General features: G+C 40.1%; 1 protein-coding gene across 3 annotated transcripts in view; it reads right to left on the reverse strand.

Moving 5' to 3' along the window:
* CPNE4 (copine 4) overlaps positions 1 to 15,273 on the reverse strand; it is a 230,158-nt gene that overhangs the window by 110,356 nt on the left and 104,529 nt on the right. For all 3 annotated transcript variants that reach the window (XM_054518626.1, XM_036398756.1, XM_036398747.1), the window contains one exon: positions 1,284 to 1,463. In XM_054518626.1, coding sequence (XP_054374601.1) covers positions 1,284 to 1,463 — 180 coding nt within the window. The remainder of the gene's footprint in view (positions 1 to 1,283; positions 1,464 to 15,273) is intronic.

Consider the following 15,273-nt stretch of genomic DNA (forward strand, 5'->3'; position numbering starts at 1 on the left):
GAACATTATAATAACATTTTGCTTTGTTTCCCATTCCCCTTGGTGTTATAGGATCGCTTATTTTCATTGATCAAGACCACAAGAATTCTGTCAAAAGGAACAGTGCACTGTAAATATCCTAAATACCAACATCTTTATTCCAAGCTTCCAATTTAGTAAATGCACACACTTCATATTATTTCTTTTGCTGAGGACTTTTCCTCATCCAGCACGTTTGGCCTAAGAGCTAATAATAACTAATGTCGGAAGAAAATCAAAGTGATTCCTGTGTGGTGGGGCTGAGTTAGGAGCAACAAAGGGTGAGAAAACAGGGAACCAAAGCTTTGCAGCATCTTCCATGACATGCTGTCCTGTGCGTAATACAAACTTATGTGGAAGCACTGCAAAGGAATATCTGAACATAAGCACTTCCTGCTCTTGGCATACAGCATGGAGAACAAATTTACACTCAGCTTAGTGAAATTTATCATTGCCATTAGGGACAGAGCAGAAATCTGTGCTATGAAACCCTGCATGACAAAAACTTTGGCAGTCTGAAATAAACAGTTATGCCTGGAACCAGTCAGCAGTATGGGAATTCACCACAGAGTTGGCTATGATGATATCTAGATATTGATCTTGTGGGTAGGACTCATCACCCTTAAATATAGTAATCAAAAAAGTTAAGTATCTCCCCTAAGCCAGCTGTCTAGAGTCTCTTGAAAATAGATAAGGAAGGACAAGTATCTCCTGAAGACAATTTATCCTAATCTAGGATAGGTGTCTCAGGCAAAATGAATCAATGGTTGGAACTGTCTGTTTCTCTCCATTGAACTTAAGATGGAAATCAGAAGAGTAACTTAGTCTAGACACCTAACTTTTGGATGACTGAGAGTCAGGGAGATGAATCCAACCCTATCTCTCTATTTGCCACATCACCAGGCACTACCCTATGTGAATAAAGTATATTTCTAAGTGTTTCTTGGACTTTGAACTTGCTTTAAACCCCATGCAATGTTAGGAACAATAACTTTCTTCAAAATCAATCTATTTTCCAATGCCCAATGAGCATGGCCTTTTAGTGTTCAAGGCCAATCACTGATCTTCCATTTCCTATAAGCACTGGCTGACTTGAAGCTGTACTACGGCAGTAAAGCAAACCAGCAGAAGTTCTCAATTATCCCATTCAAAGCACCAATTAAGAATTTTGCCACAAATCTCACCCATCAGTCACTCAACAAAGAACATATTTCACCTATATACAAAAAACGAGCAACAAGGGGGAAAATGCCACTGGCACTTACTTGTCCAAGCGTGCACTCCATGCCACCGAGGAAATCTGCTTCCTTCAGCCCATTGTGATTGCTGCTAATGTCATGGACCTCAAACCGCAGTCGCTGCACCTCTTCAAAATAGAAGTCCACTGTGAACAGCTTGGAGAAGACGGGATTTATGCAGGTTCGGATCACTTCTGTCCTGTCCACCTGTCACATCGAAAAGAGGTCACATTTCCCTTCCAGAAAATTGTATTCTATTTGCCATCATTATGGCAATTGTCTTCTGTTAAATGGGCAGTTTTCTATATCTCTTCCACACCCAATCCTTCCTCTGTGGTGGACATCTACTGATAACAGGCTATTGAATGTCACTGCATGACTGATAAGAACTACAGCATCCCATTGTGAGATGCTCCACCCAGAGGGACGAGCCAAGCATTCCTACCTGGATATAATCTTGAGATTCTGGAATACGAGCACAGCCTCTCCACTGGATTTCCCAGAGGAACAGCTGCCTCTTCCACTGGATCTTCAGAGGAAGACTATACCTTTCTACAGGATCACTGCTCCAGCAGAACCACACCTGACACTCCAGGAGCCCTGCAGCCACATTTCCAATTGGACTGCTACCAGCACCCTGACCAACAGAGTGTCAGGTTGTGTTCTGAATCTGTCAGTGTTGTTTTAGTTTACTTCATTGCTTATTTTATCTTTTTATTTTCTTTCCTATTAAAGAACTGTTATTACTGCTCCCATATTTTTGCCTGAGAGCCCCTTAAATTCAAATTCAGAGGGAGGGGGTTTACATTTTCCATTTCAGGGGAGGGTCCTACCTTCCTTAACAGATGCCTGTCTTTCCAAACTAAGACACTCATTTACTAGGACTGACAGCTGGGACTGTGGCCATGGCCAGTCCTGTTTGTACTGTCAGTAGCAGCTGCCCTTTCTATGCTGGGCTGACCACAAGCACAAGACCACCTTCCCTTGCCTCTCCCTTCCAGCAAGTCTTTAGCAGAATAACTGGGAAATAAACTATAGAATAACTACGGAATTTACATCTCCAGCAGTACCCATCCATCACTACAAAACAGCGGCAGAGTGATACCGTTTCATCAAACTAAATGGAAAAGAGTGTAACACCGCCAGTAATTACTCATTTCAGATAATTTGCATAATTAAGGAGTGGAGAACTGAATCCAAAGCAACAGCTTTTCTTAAAAATACATAAATTTTTCCATCCTGCTAAGTTGCATCACAAGAATCTGATGGGTTATACACCGTTTATTCCTACCTCTGATTCTTAAAACTTCTAAAGAAACATCATTAAATCCATATTGCTATTTCTTAAAAAAAAGTGTTCATAGATTACTTTCTAGTTCTCTTAAGATGTAGTACTTGGGCTTCCTATTTTTGAAATAGGCATTTGTTATTTTTCATTATGATGCATCATTGGTGACAACATAAGCAATGAAGCAATTTCCTTTTTTCCACTCTCTTTGCCCTGGCACAGAAAAAAACTTAATAATTCTGTAAGATTAAATGAACTGATCCTGAAATGAAGTAGGACTTGGGCACATCAGTGACTAGATAGGAGGTGGCTGGTATGCTGTGGAACAGACAAATTAAATTGCTCAGAGGAAGAGTGATGAGATCCTTTGTCTGATTCCTGATCAGGAACATCTGTTGTGTAAAAAAATGACAGCCGCTTGCTTCCCTTTTCAGAGTTTATAATGCATTAGCCTTTCTAGTAGTTATCGGCAAGGACACAAAGAGTCAAGCAAATCAAAAGCAGGTTAAAAAATGAACAGTTTCTGGTAGAACAGATTTATTTTAGTGCTCATCAAAGGTGTCAGATTGACAGCTCTGACAGCCAAAATCCTTTAGCTAATCACCAAACAGATGCTACCACTCTTGGAATAGATGCAAACCAGTGTTACCATTGCTGCCTCCTCACACAGCTGTGTCAATGTGATCTGACTATGCCAGGATGAGACCATCACAAAGAGGAAAGCAACCTTACTTACATAATCATTCTTAATAAATTTGCATAGACTACCTGAAAATTATGGGTTTGACATCAGCCATGCAGAGACTAATAAGAATAATATAAGGTGGGAAAGGATACCAGCCATCTTCATTCAGATGCTGGTCTATCTCAAAATTTTTTTGTTATCTCCGCTAGCAATCAGTATGACTCCAAATCACTATTACCGCTACAAGGAGAAATATTTCTTATGTTGGATAAAGATGACTAATCAGTTCAGTGAGACATTCCTGAGACCTCTTCTAAGTGAAAAGTGATCTGATTCACTTCAGAACAGTGGTCGTTTCATGAACTAGTGCTTCAGCAGACCAAATAAACAAAAAATTTAAATGAATGGTTTTAAATATTTTTCATAGCCACAGCAATCTCCTAAACACATTCTTTGTGTAAAAATTGTTAATTCAATGGCATAATTTTAATTGCTTCATTGGTCCAGCAGATCTCAGGCAGTATCTGTTATTGTTTCATCTCATCTCTTCCTTTCTGCTGGAAAGGGCTCTCCACTGCGAAATACATCAAGATTTACACTTGCACTCAACACAGGTTAAATATGTGGCTGCTCAAGGGAGTAAAGTGCCTGAAAATGGAGGCACAGTTCTTCACACAGGGACATTAAGAATTTCAGTCTCATACAGAGATAAGACATTGCTCGCTTTTTCCAGCCTGTGATTGACTGACATCCTTCCCTTGACACACACTGTACTGAAATATAGCCATTTTACTGAATTTCCCCAGCCTTCCCACATTATTGAGATGATACATCAAGCCCGCATATCAGAGCATGGGATTACATGAGAAAAATCTGTATGAAAGAAGGAATGCCAACAGCTTCACAAGCAATACAAAGTTCTTTGGGCCTCCCTCAGCCATCAGCTATAGCATTAACCCCTATTAGCATACCTAGCCCCCAGTCTGCTTTGTCAGCATATTCCACAGTTACCCTACTCCTTGGCCAGACAGTTGGAAATAGTCCCCAGCATGGGAGGCCCGGCTCCATTCCCTGGCTTTGATTTCTGTGCAGCAGGGCTGAGCACTGAGAACCAGCTGCAGTGACTCATGATGAAGAAGCACTGGCAAACAGACCAGCTCAAAAAATTCCCCAGCTCTCACGGAACACTCTGGTTAGGAGATGCTGAGTAAGCACATGGTATAATGTCCACTTGATTCCTGCCACTTTTTAAAGGGTGTTCTTTCTTCAGTATTTTTGCTCTCATATTGAATCATAAAGCCTTAACACTCACTTTAGAAATGCTGGATGAGCGTGAAACCTTGATGAAAACTGGTGAAAATACTATTGCCAAGTGCAGTTTCATGCTGATAACCATCAAAAATTTCATGATCTATGGGGCTGCAGACACTTACAAAAACAAAACAAAACAAAAGGAAAAAAAAAACCTGACCTGGTTTTGACCACAATTTACCCTAATACCTGCAGGACCTGTTTCATTTCAATCAAAATATGGTATTATCCTCCATGCTGGCCCAAAATACAGGTTCATAGCAGTCTGACAAGATGTCATCCTCAAGCCATATGCCCTTAATCCTGCTGTCACCCAAAATCACTCAGAGCACTTTCACTTATATGGATGATGAAGGCTCAAATACTTAATTGCACAGTTTAGCTTTGCCCAGCCTCATTAACTGAGCACTCAGGAAGTTACAATTTCTCAGCATAAATGTTTTCCAAAACATAATGAAGAACACTAAATCTCCATTACTTTTGAGATTTTACATTACAGCTTTAAAGTCCAAAACAGTGAGTGGAACTTACACCTTTGGTCCTGTTACAGAAAACCCTAATCCTGAAAATTACAAGATGAAGATTTTTCAACAGGACATGGACAGGGGTCATACCCACAACTTCAGGATTTGCTGATGCCTGACATATGAGCCATCTGTTATTTTGGGACTTTGCTAGAACAAGGAATTTCTCCAACTCACTGAAGCGGAACAAATTTTCAAAAGAAACAATTGACAGCTACATGCACCTTTGGGCTGTGTCAAGAGTAAAACTGACCTTAAAAAGAGCAGCATTCATCTGACACCATGATCCGAACATCTGCTTCATGGTGCAGCTTCATCTGCACTTTCCCTTCAAGGACAATTTCAACAGAGAAAAGGACTTGCATCTTCACCTCCTGGGACGGACTCACACTGCTTTCCCTCTTCATCTCTTTAGGTCCTTGTCACTTCACAGAAGGTGGCACCCTGCTGAGTAGCCAGGATTACTTGGCAGGCCCATCTGGATGCAGCCACCCTGTGAGCTTCCCCTTGGGGAACTATGAATGACATACAAACACCAAAGTTGGCATCCACAGTGCAAAGGGCCACCTCAACAGCAGGAACTAAAATATAGGAAAGAAAACGGGCCTTCTGAATCCTCCTGTCAAACTCGCAGGGAGTTGGAAGCTGAGTTTGAAAGCTGTTTTCTCTCTGTACTGTGGACATGCATGGACAGTTGTCAGAAATGTTTGCCTGTTTCCCTCTTTGCCCACCATCACTGCTGAAGAACTGCAAAACTGTCTTTATAGTCAGACAGCATCCAAGTAAAGAAGGTACAAAGGACAGATGAACAAAAACTAAAATTCAGGCTTCTTATGGTGTTCATATCTTTTGTCTGTGGTCTGCTGAAAAGCAGTGAGTTTTGCAGAACTGTGATAAATATGGTATCTTCACTGAGGAAACAGTTCTTTATTCTAGGGAAAAAAAATCACTGACAAGTAATTCAGTGGTTGAAGCATCAACTATGAATCTCCACTCCATCTTCCACCATTAGTTGAGAAGTGAAGCCAAGGGAAAAGATCTAGTCCAAGGGAGATTTTTTTTTATCTTCTTCTATCAAAATTAGATGAAGTTTAAGCTATTCCATATACAAGGATGAAGAGAGATTACATAGAAGCTTAGTGTCACCTGGTATCTAGAGCTTTCAAGTGATCATAAGAACAACTTTCTCATTATGTCCTTGGGAATCAGGAAAATGGGGAACTGTCTACAGGACCCAAAGCTCTGCACCTCGAGGCCATGCTTGAGTATTTAGCACAGATCAGTGACGTGGAGAACTCCATGTCCCACATAGATAATTGGTACCTATCTGCCCTCCACTATATTTCTAGCAGACATGCAACTAGCACAAAAGAAATACATTTCCACCAGTTGTTTCTCAGCATCTTTGAGGTGAAGAGTGGCCAAAGGCCATGAAGACCTCACTGTGTTCTCACCAAAAGGAAAATTTTGAGAGGGAAATTTTAATCAGGCTCGTGAAATGGTATAGCTGCCTCAGGAACTACGGAAGATCTTTGGTCTACAAAATGATGGTCTGAAAATTTATACAGGTGGTGCAGTTCCTTCAGTGTTTGTTGCAAAAACCTAGTTGAAGAGGCATAAAAATGAAAATTCCATTAGGTAGAGAATGCGTGTACCACCAGAATGTGTTTTTTAGGGTTGTTACATTTTTAGCAATTTCTTACTCCAACAAATTGACCCATTGTTCCTTATACATTTTGGAGGCCAACAAGGGAAAACCAACAGGCTCTATTTTCTGTAGAAGTCATTATAAAATGCTGATTAAATCTAGTAGAATCACATTTGTCAGCTGAGATGACAAAAAATACAGAGGTGAAGGGGTAGCATTATTTTTAGGTCATCTGAATCTTAACAAGACAGAAAGTTTCCATTATACAGTACCTTATATGAAAATTTGATACCAAGCAGAAAGCAATTTACACTTTGCTTGCTGGTTTCCAAGTAAGTTATTAATATATTTTTTATTATTCACAGTGCTTTCACAGCACCACATTTTTATCCCACAAATGATAAGTTATTGCAAAGGTCACCATAATTTATAGCCCTTGTTTTCAGTTTAATTAATGATTGAAAACAGTGGAAAGAGATTAGTAGATCCTTAATTCTTTTCAGGCTGTGGAGCTCAGGGCTGAGCAAAATCTTCTCAATGTCAGCAGAAACCTTTTGCCACAGGCTGGCTTGAAGAAAAGCATTTAATGTGAATGGTCTTAAAATTATTTGCAATTAATTTCTTTTATTTGTGTATCTATATAAGTATTAGATAGCTTATAACCCTCTAAGTCACAGCCATGAAGACCTGCTTTTCAGCACTTGAAAACTAATATTTAGAAACAGCCCAGACAACTGAAATTACAGGAAAACGAGGATTGTAATTTCTTAATTGAAAAGTTTTTCATTAAGAAAGCCCATTTCTCTGCTAACAGCCACTGACCAGCCTCTGCTTGATTACTTGTACTTGCTCGGTTACTTCTCATTGCTCTGAAACAGGAAGCAGATAATTATATACACTATATAAAAATTCTGTGAGAAGTTCACGGATGGAGTTGTCTTACATGCTCATAGCTTATAAAAGAAGAGAGAAATGAGATTGTTGATAGGTACGTGCACGTGGTTTGTCTCATTCACTCAGAAACAGCATTCACAATGCTCTAACAGTCACTGCACAGTCACTCAGTACTAAAGTTATCAATGCAGTGTTCACAGTTCAAACAAAAAAGAAAGTTTGGACTAAATTTCTATCTGAAGCTTTTTAGGAACCTCAAGAACTGGAAATTCTTGGCTCAGTGAAAATAGATTTCTGTATAGTACTTAGTCTTCTTAGGTTGAAACAAAATAAAGATAAAATAATAGAGGTAACTTGAGGGCCTATACTGAATCCTGTCAGACTTGAAGCCTGTGCAGGTTTCAGAGTCTCATCTGAGCAACTCCAAGCTCTCACAGTTAGAAAATAGGAAAAAAACCCCATGGGTGCAATACAGGTTAATTCTAGTGCCAGGCAAATTGTGGTGACATTGTTAAGGAGGAGAATGGGGAGTTTCATGGGATTGGAAAGAGTGCTGCTCAATCCCCAGTATGATGGAAAGCAGGACCCAAATTGGTTGAGAGTCCTTGTGCCAAGGGACTCACTGGTTTTCTGGAACAAAAGAGATCTCTGAGGAAGCTACAACAGTCCCCTTTAGTTTTCAGACCATGTGCATTTGTTGTCAGCGATTTCCTTGGTAAGCCTAAGCTTTCTAGGCTGCATAAAAATACTGGAAGGTGCATGGGTATCCCTCCCACTCATTATCCTTTTGGAAAGCTCAAATACAAGAGAAAAAAAGCAAGAGCTCTGCTAGTGCATTAATGCAGAGTCACACTGTTCCTGACTGAACTAGCTAACTGATTTTAGTTTACTCTCCTCTGGAAAGAAACCTTTTCATTTCATTCAAATAGTTCTGGGGGTTAGAGACCACCAAGTCTTCTCAGCTTAATGTCATGAAACCCAAATATTTTGGTCCAGAGTGATAATTTTTAGTCATTGCATAGACTGCTATGAAAGCAAACAGATTAAAATTTTTATCTTGTTGGACTTTAATTTAATTCTCTTGGATTTTTAACTGTTTTCCTGGTAACATGGCTACTGGGACTCCAGCTGCATCACAGGGTGTGAGTTATAGCTGTTGTGTCCCTTAAGTAAAGAGATGATCAGGCATATTACAGGGAAAGAGTGTGCAAACATGAACTTGGTTCAAACAAGAAGTCAGGTTAAACAGAGGTTTGACAAAAGTTTTGCCTAGAAAGGTTTGAAAATAAGCCAGCTGCTCCTCCTGGACACCAGACTGTCTGCTCTGATTTAGACCAGAAACACAAACTTTCATCCCTCACACCATTGGGGACCATCTGAACCATCAGGCCATTGGTTATTTCACATGGCTCCCTCTGCATTCTGTTCTCTATACATTATAAAATATTCTCCCAGAGAAATACATTGCAACCATATCCACCACTTGACTTTAAGTTTCCTGGCTAAGAACACCTTAAAATGCCACATTCATTTTCTTGACACACGAATGCAGTGTCACAGCGCTGGAGGCACAGCAATGTCGGCTGAGCCCCAACAACAGCAGTGTCACCACAGGGTGTGTGAGGGCAGGAAGGGACACCAGGACAGTGGCGAGGGGTCACTCTGTGCTGGGCTACCAGTGACACACACACAGCAGTGACTGAGCCCTGACCCAGCCTGGCCTCTGGGGCTCTCCCTTCTCGGCTCAGCTGCCGGCACCGCTCTGACTCTGCTCCATCGGCTGGATCTCCAGCGGGAAGCACCCATGGGCAGAGGGGGTGGTGAACTTGTGGCCTGGCCAGGCCAGGCTCAGGGATACTGGGGAAAACATGGGAGCCAACTTTAATTTGCCTCCTGTGAATTTAGATTTGACATAAAGCATGGAATAACAAAGAACTACAGCCCTGACATTTCAATTGAAGAAAATCATAAATGCTGCCACTTCTCTGAGACCAACTGCAGAACTTCCATGGGGAAAAAACTGTACAACATGAAGCTTTTTCCCATCTAATGACCTTGGGCTATAAAGAACAATGCACCAGCTGCTGCACTGTGAATGTTCAAGCCAGTTTTGAAAAGCCAGCTGCAGAACATCTTAGTGAACCTGAAAAGCACAGTGTCTCTTTAGAGCACATCAGTAATGTAGCATAAATTGAAGTTTTTCCAATGAACAATGATTAACTGGACTGAAAAGTGAGAAGACCATGATAAGGTAGAGAGATAGCACTGTCTTTACCATAAGATATTTTACATTATCTTACATTTAACATGGGAGCACTTGTAATTCTGATTTTTTTGTGTAACATTTTGAGTCCTGCTAGGACAAGTTTGAAGAGAGAATGTCAAATCACGTATGCATAATAGATTTGGGAAATTTCTTGACAGGCAGTGGAAACTCCTGCAAAGCAGTACAAGGATTTAATCTCATGGATTTAGCCTCCAAGATAGGCTTCCCCCATTGGTTAAGGGGTCTCAGTATTTTGGCCCCCACTGTCACTGTAGAGAGTAGTGCTCATGCCTCAGCAGAGAGCCCTTTTTTCCATACCCCTGCTTAAGCCATGAAGGTTTCTTCAGAATTAGCTACGAGCTATCACTCAGAGGTGACCTAACACAATACCCTCTTGGGTACTGAAAAGTTTAGGCTTACATTTCCAAATAACTAGTTTCTCTAATAGTCTTTTATAAAAAGCTTGAGCATCTGCACATACAGTCTCCTAGTGAGGAAGCCCAGCAAACTCCTTGACTCCCTATGCACAAGGCCAGCAGCTGCAGGAGCTGATATTCTGGAGGTCACACCTTCCAGAGCGACCATGGCCATGCACCAAGCTGTGTTTTGCAGCAGGTAGCAATAAAAGTGCTGCACCCTTGCCTGCACCAGATTACCTCCTGCAAGGTCATTTAATAGAGACAAGCAATGATTATACCAAAGCCCTTCATCTTATTCTGGTTTTGATTTCTGAGCCTTAACCATCACATAAAATTGACAACTACAGAATTTTTGGGATGAAAGAGTGCATCTTCTGAGGTACACAACACATCCTGACCTGGCCATAAAGTAAAACAGAAGGACTTAATAGACATCACACAGTGGCAGGAGATACCCATGTGCTGTGCTCCCTGCATATTTAACAAGAGCTCAGCAAACAGCACAAGTGCATAATGACCTGCATGAACTCATAGGATAAGGTGCTATAACTCACTCAGATGTGATTACACTGGCATAAGAAAGAAGAGAATTAATTTTTTCACTGAAAAACTCTTGAATGCTACCTCTAAGTTGAGCCCTGAAGCCTCAAGGCTGGATCTTTCTTTACTTGATATCCCAGACACAGCTCAGACATTCAAAGGCTATGATGACTGCCATTTACTATTCCACAACCTTCATTTGATGTTACAAGCTTCAATCAAATCTTAATTTACATGTCACTGAGGACACAGGTTTTCTGTAGAGGACAAAACTAGTCCTTCAAAGTGGTAACAAAAATACTCACATATTTTACCATTTAGCTCCACTTCTAACTTGCCACGAATTGCTAGCAAGCAGTTTAGTGCCTGGCAGCTGTCTGAAGTCAGAGCACTATGCAGCCATTTGGAAGTTCTTCAGCCATATATTCTCACAATTTCCCTCCCACGTTAGAAAGTGAGCCTTGGGAATACAGCTTTCATTGAAGCAGTTTCAATTTCATTGTTATTTGATTGCTCTTTTTAAATCTGTTTCTATGGAGAAACACAGTTTTGTTGATTATTTCTGTCCAAGAAGGGAGAGTTTTTTATGTGTAAAATACTTAGCTGCTTTTCCCCTTACAGATGATATTTTAATGTCTCCTGATAAGCTAAATTTTAAGTTCTTTACTGTAAAATGAAATTGTTTGGAATATTATTTTAATTCACAATACAACAGATGACCTTGCCTGCATGACAGTAACAAAAAGTGCAAAAAATTGAGTATGATTTAAAATTTGCTAAGCACATAATGGTTGAATTTTTCAAATGCCATTGCTAGAGAATCCTCAGTTCATGAACAGAATACTGTACTCACACAATTAGATTCTGCTATATCATGAGGTTACAAAGAAATTAATTCAAACTTACTCTAACCAGGTTGCAAAGCATTTATTTGCTAATTCCACCTTTCATTACTCCAAAACTTACTTCCAGTTAATTAATTTTTAGTACAGCCAGATAATCTCACATTTAGGGCACCAGGCCTCTACAGCATTTACAGTCATGTTTCTTCTTTTCCTGATGTCCTGGAGAACAAAAGATTTAGCAGATTGACAAATATGTTGTAGTGCCAGCCTATTGGAACAGCAGGGCAGACATTTGCTGCTGCTGAACAGCACTTAAGCCTGCACAGAGACCCTTAGATGTGTTCATGGTGGCACAGGATTGATCAGGAGAGAAATCTAACATTATACAATTTCTCAGGAATTTACACAAAATCGAGAACAGAGAAAAGTCAGGTGACAGGATGATCTTTGCTTCCTGAGTATCAGTAGGGCTACATTATACTGCATAAGAAGTCTATGTTTCTTCAGTAATTTGCTCTTTAATTAACTGACTATAAAATTTATTTTGTTAATTTATTTATCTTGATAAAGATTTCCTGCCTCATACACCCAGATAAGTTAAGCATAACTAATATAGATTCTCAGATGGGTTAATGAATTATGTCAATTTATATAGGCATTAGAAAATTAATTTTCTAATGAAGTGTTCATAAGTAAAGATTTAATAATTTATTTTTAATGTTGTATTTCAACTGCTAAATCAATTATATCATGGAGTCATGAGCAGCAGAAAGGCAATGTCCTATTACACAAGGTAGATGGTGCTTTACCAGTTTTTCCTGAATTCCTATACCAGAAGTAACAATTTACATGGTCCGTTTAAAGCAGCTTGAGTCGTTGCACACAAATGGGGAATCTGGACCATGTGCTCAAATGACAGCCTAGAAAAATAACAGATTTGTTAAAGCACTCTCACTCTTTCTTTCACACATGGATCTTTTGAAGCTTCTCAACAGGGTTACCATTTGCTGAAGCCATGGCATCCCAACTGCTTGACCCACTACGCAGGGACATCAGTGGAAGCCTGCCTGTGAACTACTGCAAAATCCAGGAAAATAGAGTAGGACACTGTTCTTCTCCCAATTATATTGACAAGCACACATTCTGGTACTGAATAGTACAGAGTTAATTAGAAGTAGAGAGCAAGTTTAGCTGAATTGTATTACAGGCTTGCAGACAACATCCTATCGGACTCCTGACTTGCGACCTGGGTTGGTACTGCAAGGATCTCAGTGAGTTAAGGTTGCTGTAAGTATCTGGTAATATCTGATTCAAAATGGTTTCTGAAAAACAACAACACTGTAATCAAGTCTCATATACTTGCTATGCATGCTATCCAAAGATGTATAAGCTCAATCTGAGATGACCACAAATTTCCCTTCCCTGAGAATGACTGGTGCCCGGGATACACTACGCACAGGGATCTTTCTTACTACATCTGACTTGCCTACACAATCACCACAGGCAATATGCAGCTAAAGCTGCTTCCTGTAATGGCTTCAGGTCCTCCTGGAAAATGTTATGACTTTCCAGGAGTTATTTGTAAACAATATGTCCACATAAACAGATATGTGCAGCACACATAAACAATATGTCCCTCTTACATTCACTGTGATTTATAAAATTGGCTGGTATATGCATAGCTGTGCAGAGGTACAAATGCTCAGGGCATACCAAATCCAGCCTGGTACATCTCTTGGCAACAGCAGGGATGCTAAATGTGGACTTTTTTCAACTAGTGAGCACAAGATCTGATCGTTAAAGACAAGTATTAGTCTTTCAGTACTTCCATTGAGTGCAAGTAGTCCATGTATCTACTCTTGTTTCCTACTATCATGCTCTAAATGTTGTAAATACAGTTTTATGGGTGTAAATTATACATGCTTCACCTTGATTTGGTTTGTGTATATCCCACCATGAGATCTTTCAGCCCTGGCTGAAAGGGGCATTCAGGGGTTTTAACTGAGGATGAAACAGCAAACAAAGAGAGCACAACACCCTGTGGAAGACACTGCCCTCTAGGAGGGTGGTCAATACAGATATACAAAAAGCCTAGAACAAAGACATCACAGAACAGCCAAATCTGAGCAACCTTCAGACAAACTCCATGAAACTCCTGAAAAGCCCTGTGAAACTGCATGTACTATTGGCCACAATAAATAAGCAGTCCTCCTGGAGGACCAAAAATAAAAGAGCTATGATGGGAGCTATGAACAAGTAGCCCTGTAGCAAGGCAGGTTTTGATGGAGATTTGTCCATGTGTAGTTCATGGTTTCCCTTCTGAGACTCATGTTAAGGATGGCTTTAGGGACAGACACACAGACATGAAAAAAACCATCTTCAAAATGAAAACACTGCTCAGGCTCCTCTGACTGTGAGAATATAAACAAAACACTCAGCACACCCCAGCAGTCCAGCATGCTCAGACCATGATTGAGGATCCCAGTTCCCACAGTTTGCATGCACAGCCCACCTGGGGTTACAGCCTGGTGGCTCAGAAGGAGTCAGTCCTGCCCAAGGCTATTCACAGCCCTCACAGCTTCCTGCCCCTGCCTCCTGCTCTGGGAGACCACTGCAGTGGAATGTGCCTAATTAATTACTAAGTAATTCATAAGCCGTTTTGTCTTTACGCACGGGGTCCTAAAATTTGATATTGCTGACACTGCTGAAAATGTAAGAGTTGTGTCAGGGATGAAAGGCATCACCAAGAGCCATTTTAGCTAAAATCTCTTGAATTTTATCCTCTTTTTAAGAGAAGAGCAAAAATTAATGCAGCTAAATATGATCATGTATATTCTTGTCCCAAGAGAATGCTAAGCTTGACTCACAGAATTACCACATTTGGCAGTGAGGCTCTTCCACTTTTAGGGGCTGTAAAACTGTAATAAGCCACAGAAAGCTTTGATTGGATTTCAGTTCTCTCTCTGCGTATTTGAGGTCTTTTCCTGATACCAGTATGTTGAAGTCAACAAAACTCAAATATGCAATTTCATGTCTTGCTAAACAATGAAAATGAAAAGCAACAGAAATCAGCAGCACTGCTATTATGTATTTGTAGTGTTAAATGTGTTAATTTTCCTGGCATAAAATAAATAGCATTTTATAAACCAGCCTTTCAGCATAGCTAATATATTTCAGGCATGCTTTTTTCAATTGGTATATTTGGGCAATTTATCCAATGCTTCCATAATTAAAAAAAAAAATTAAAAGATTTTAATACTCGCTCTCCACATATCTCCTCTAAAATTCCCTTTGACAAGAATATTTTTCAATACCTTCTCTGAGCATCGTGGCATTTTCTATTAACACACTGATACAGAAATGAGAAATGTAAATAACGCTTGACAAAGTTTGTCTTTAGACCTGGAACGCCATGGAAAAATGTTTCTGTTGCAGATGTTTGGAGAGAAAACAGACTCTTGCATTCTGTTCCAAATTATGAGACTTAAAGCAATGTGTTTATTATTCTTCTGTATCAACAGTCCAACTCCAAAAACTGTAAAGTTTGGACTGAAGGATGCTCTTGGTAGTAGTTTCAGCTCAGAGCCTAGTGCAGCC

The sequence above is a fragment of the Molothrus ater genome, chromosome 1, assembly GCF_012460135.2.
Source record: "Molothrus ater isolate BHLD 08-10-18 breed brown headed cowbird chromosome 1, BPBGC_Mater_1.1, whole genome shotgun sequence".
Taxonomy (NCBI): domain Eukaryota; kingdom Metazoa; phylum Chordata; class Aves; order Passeriformes; family Icteridae; genus Molothrus; species Molothrus ater.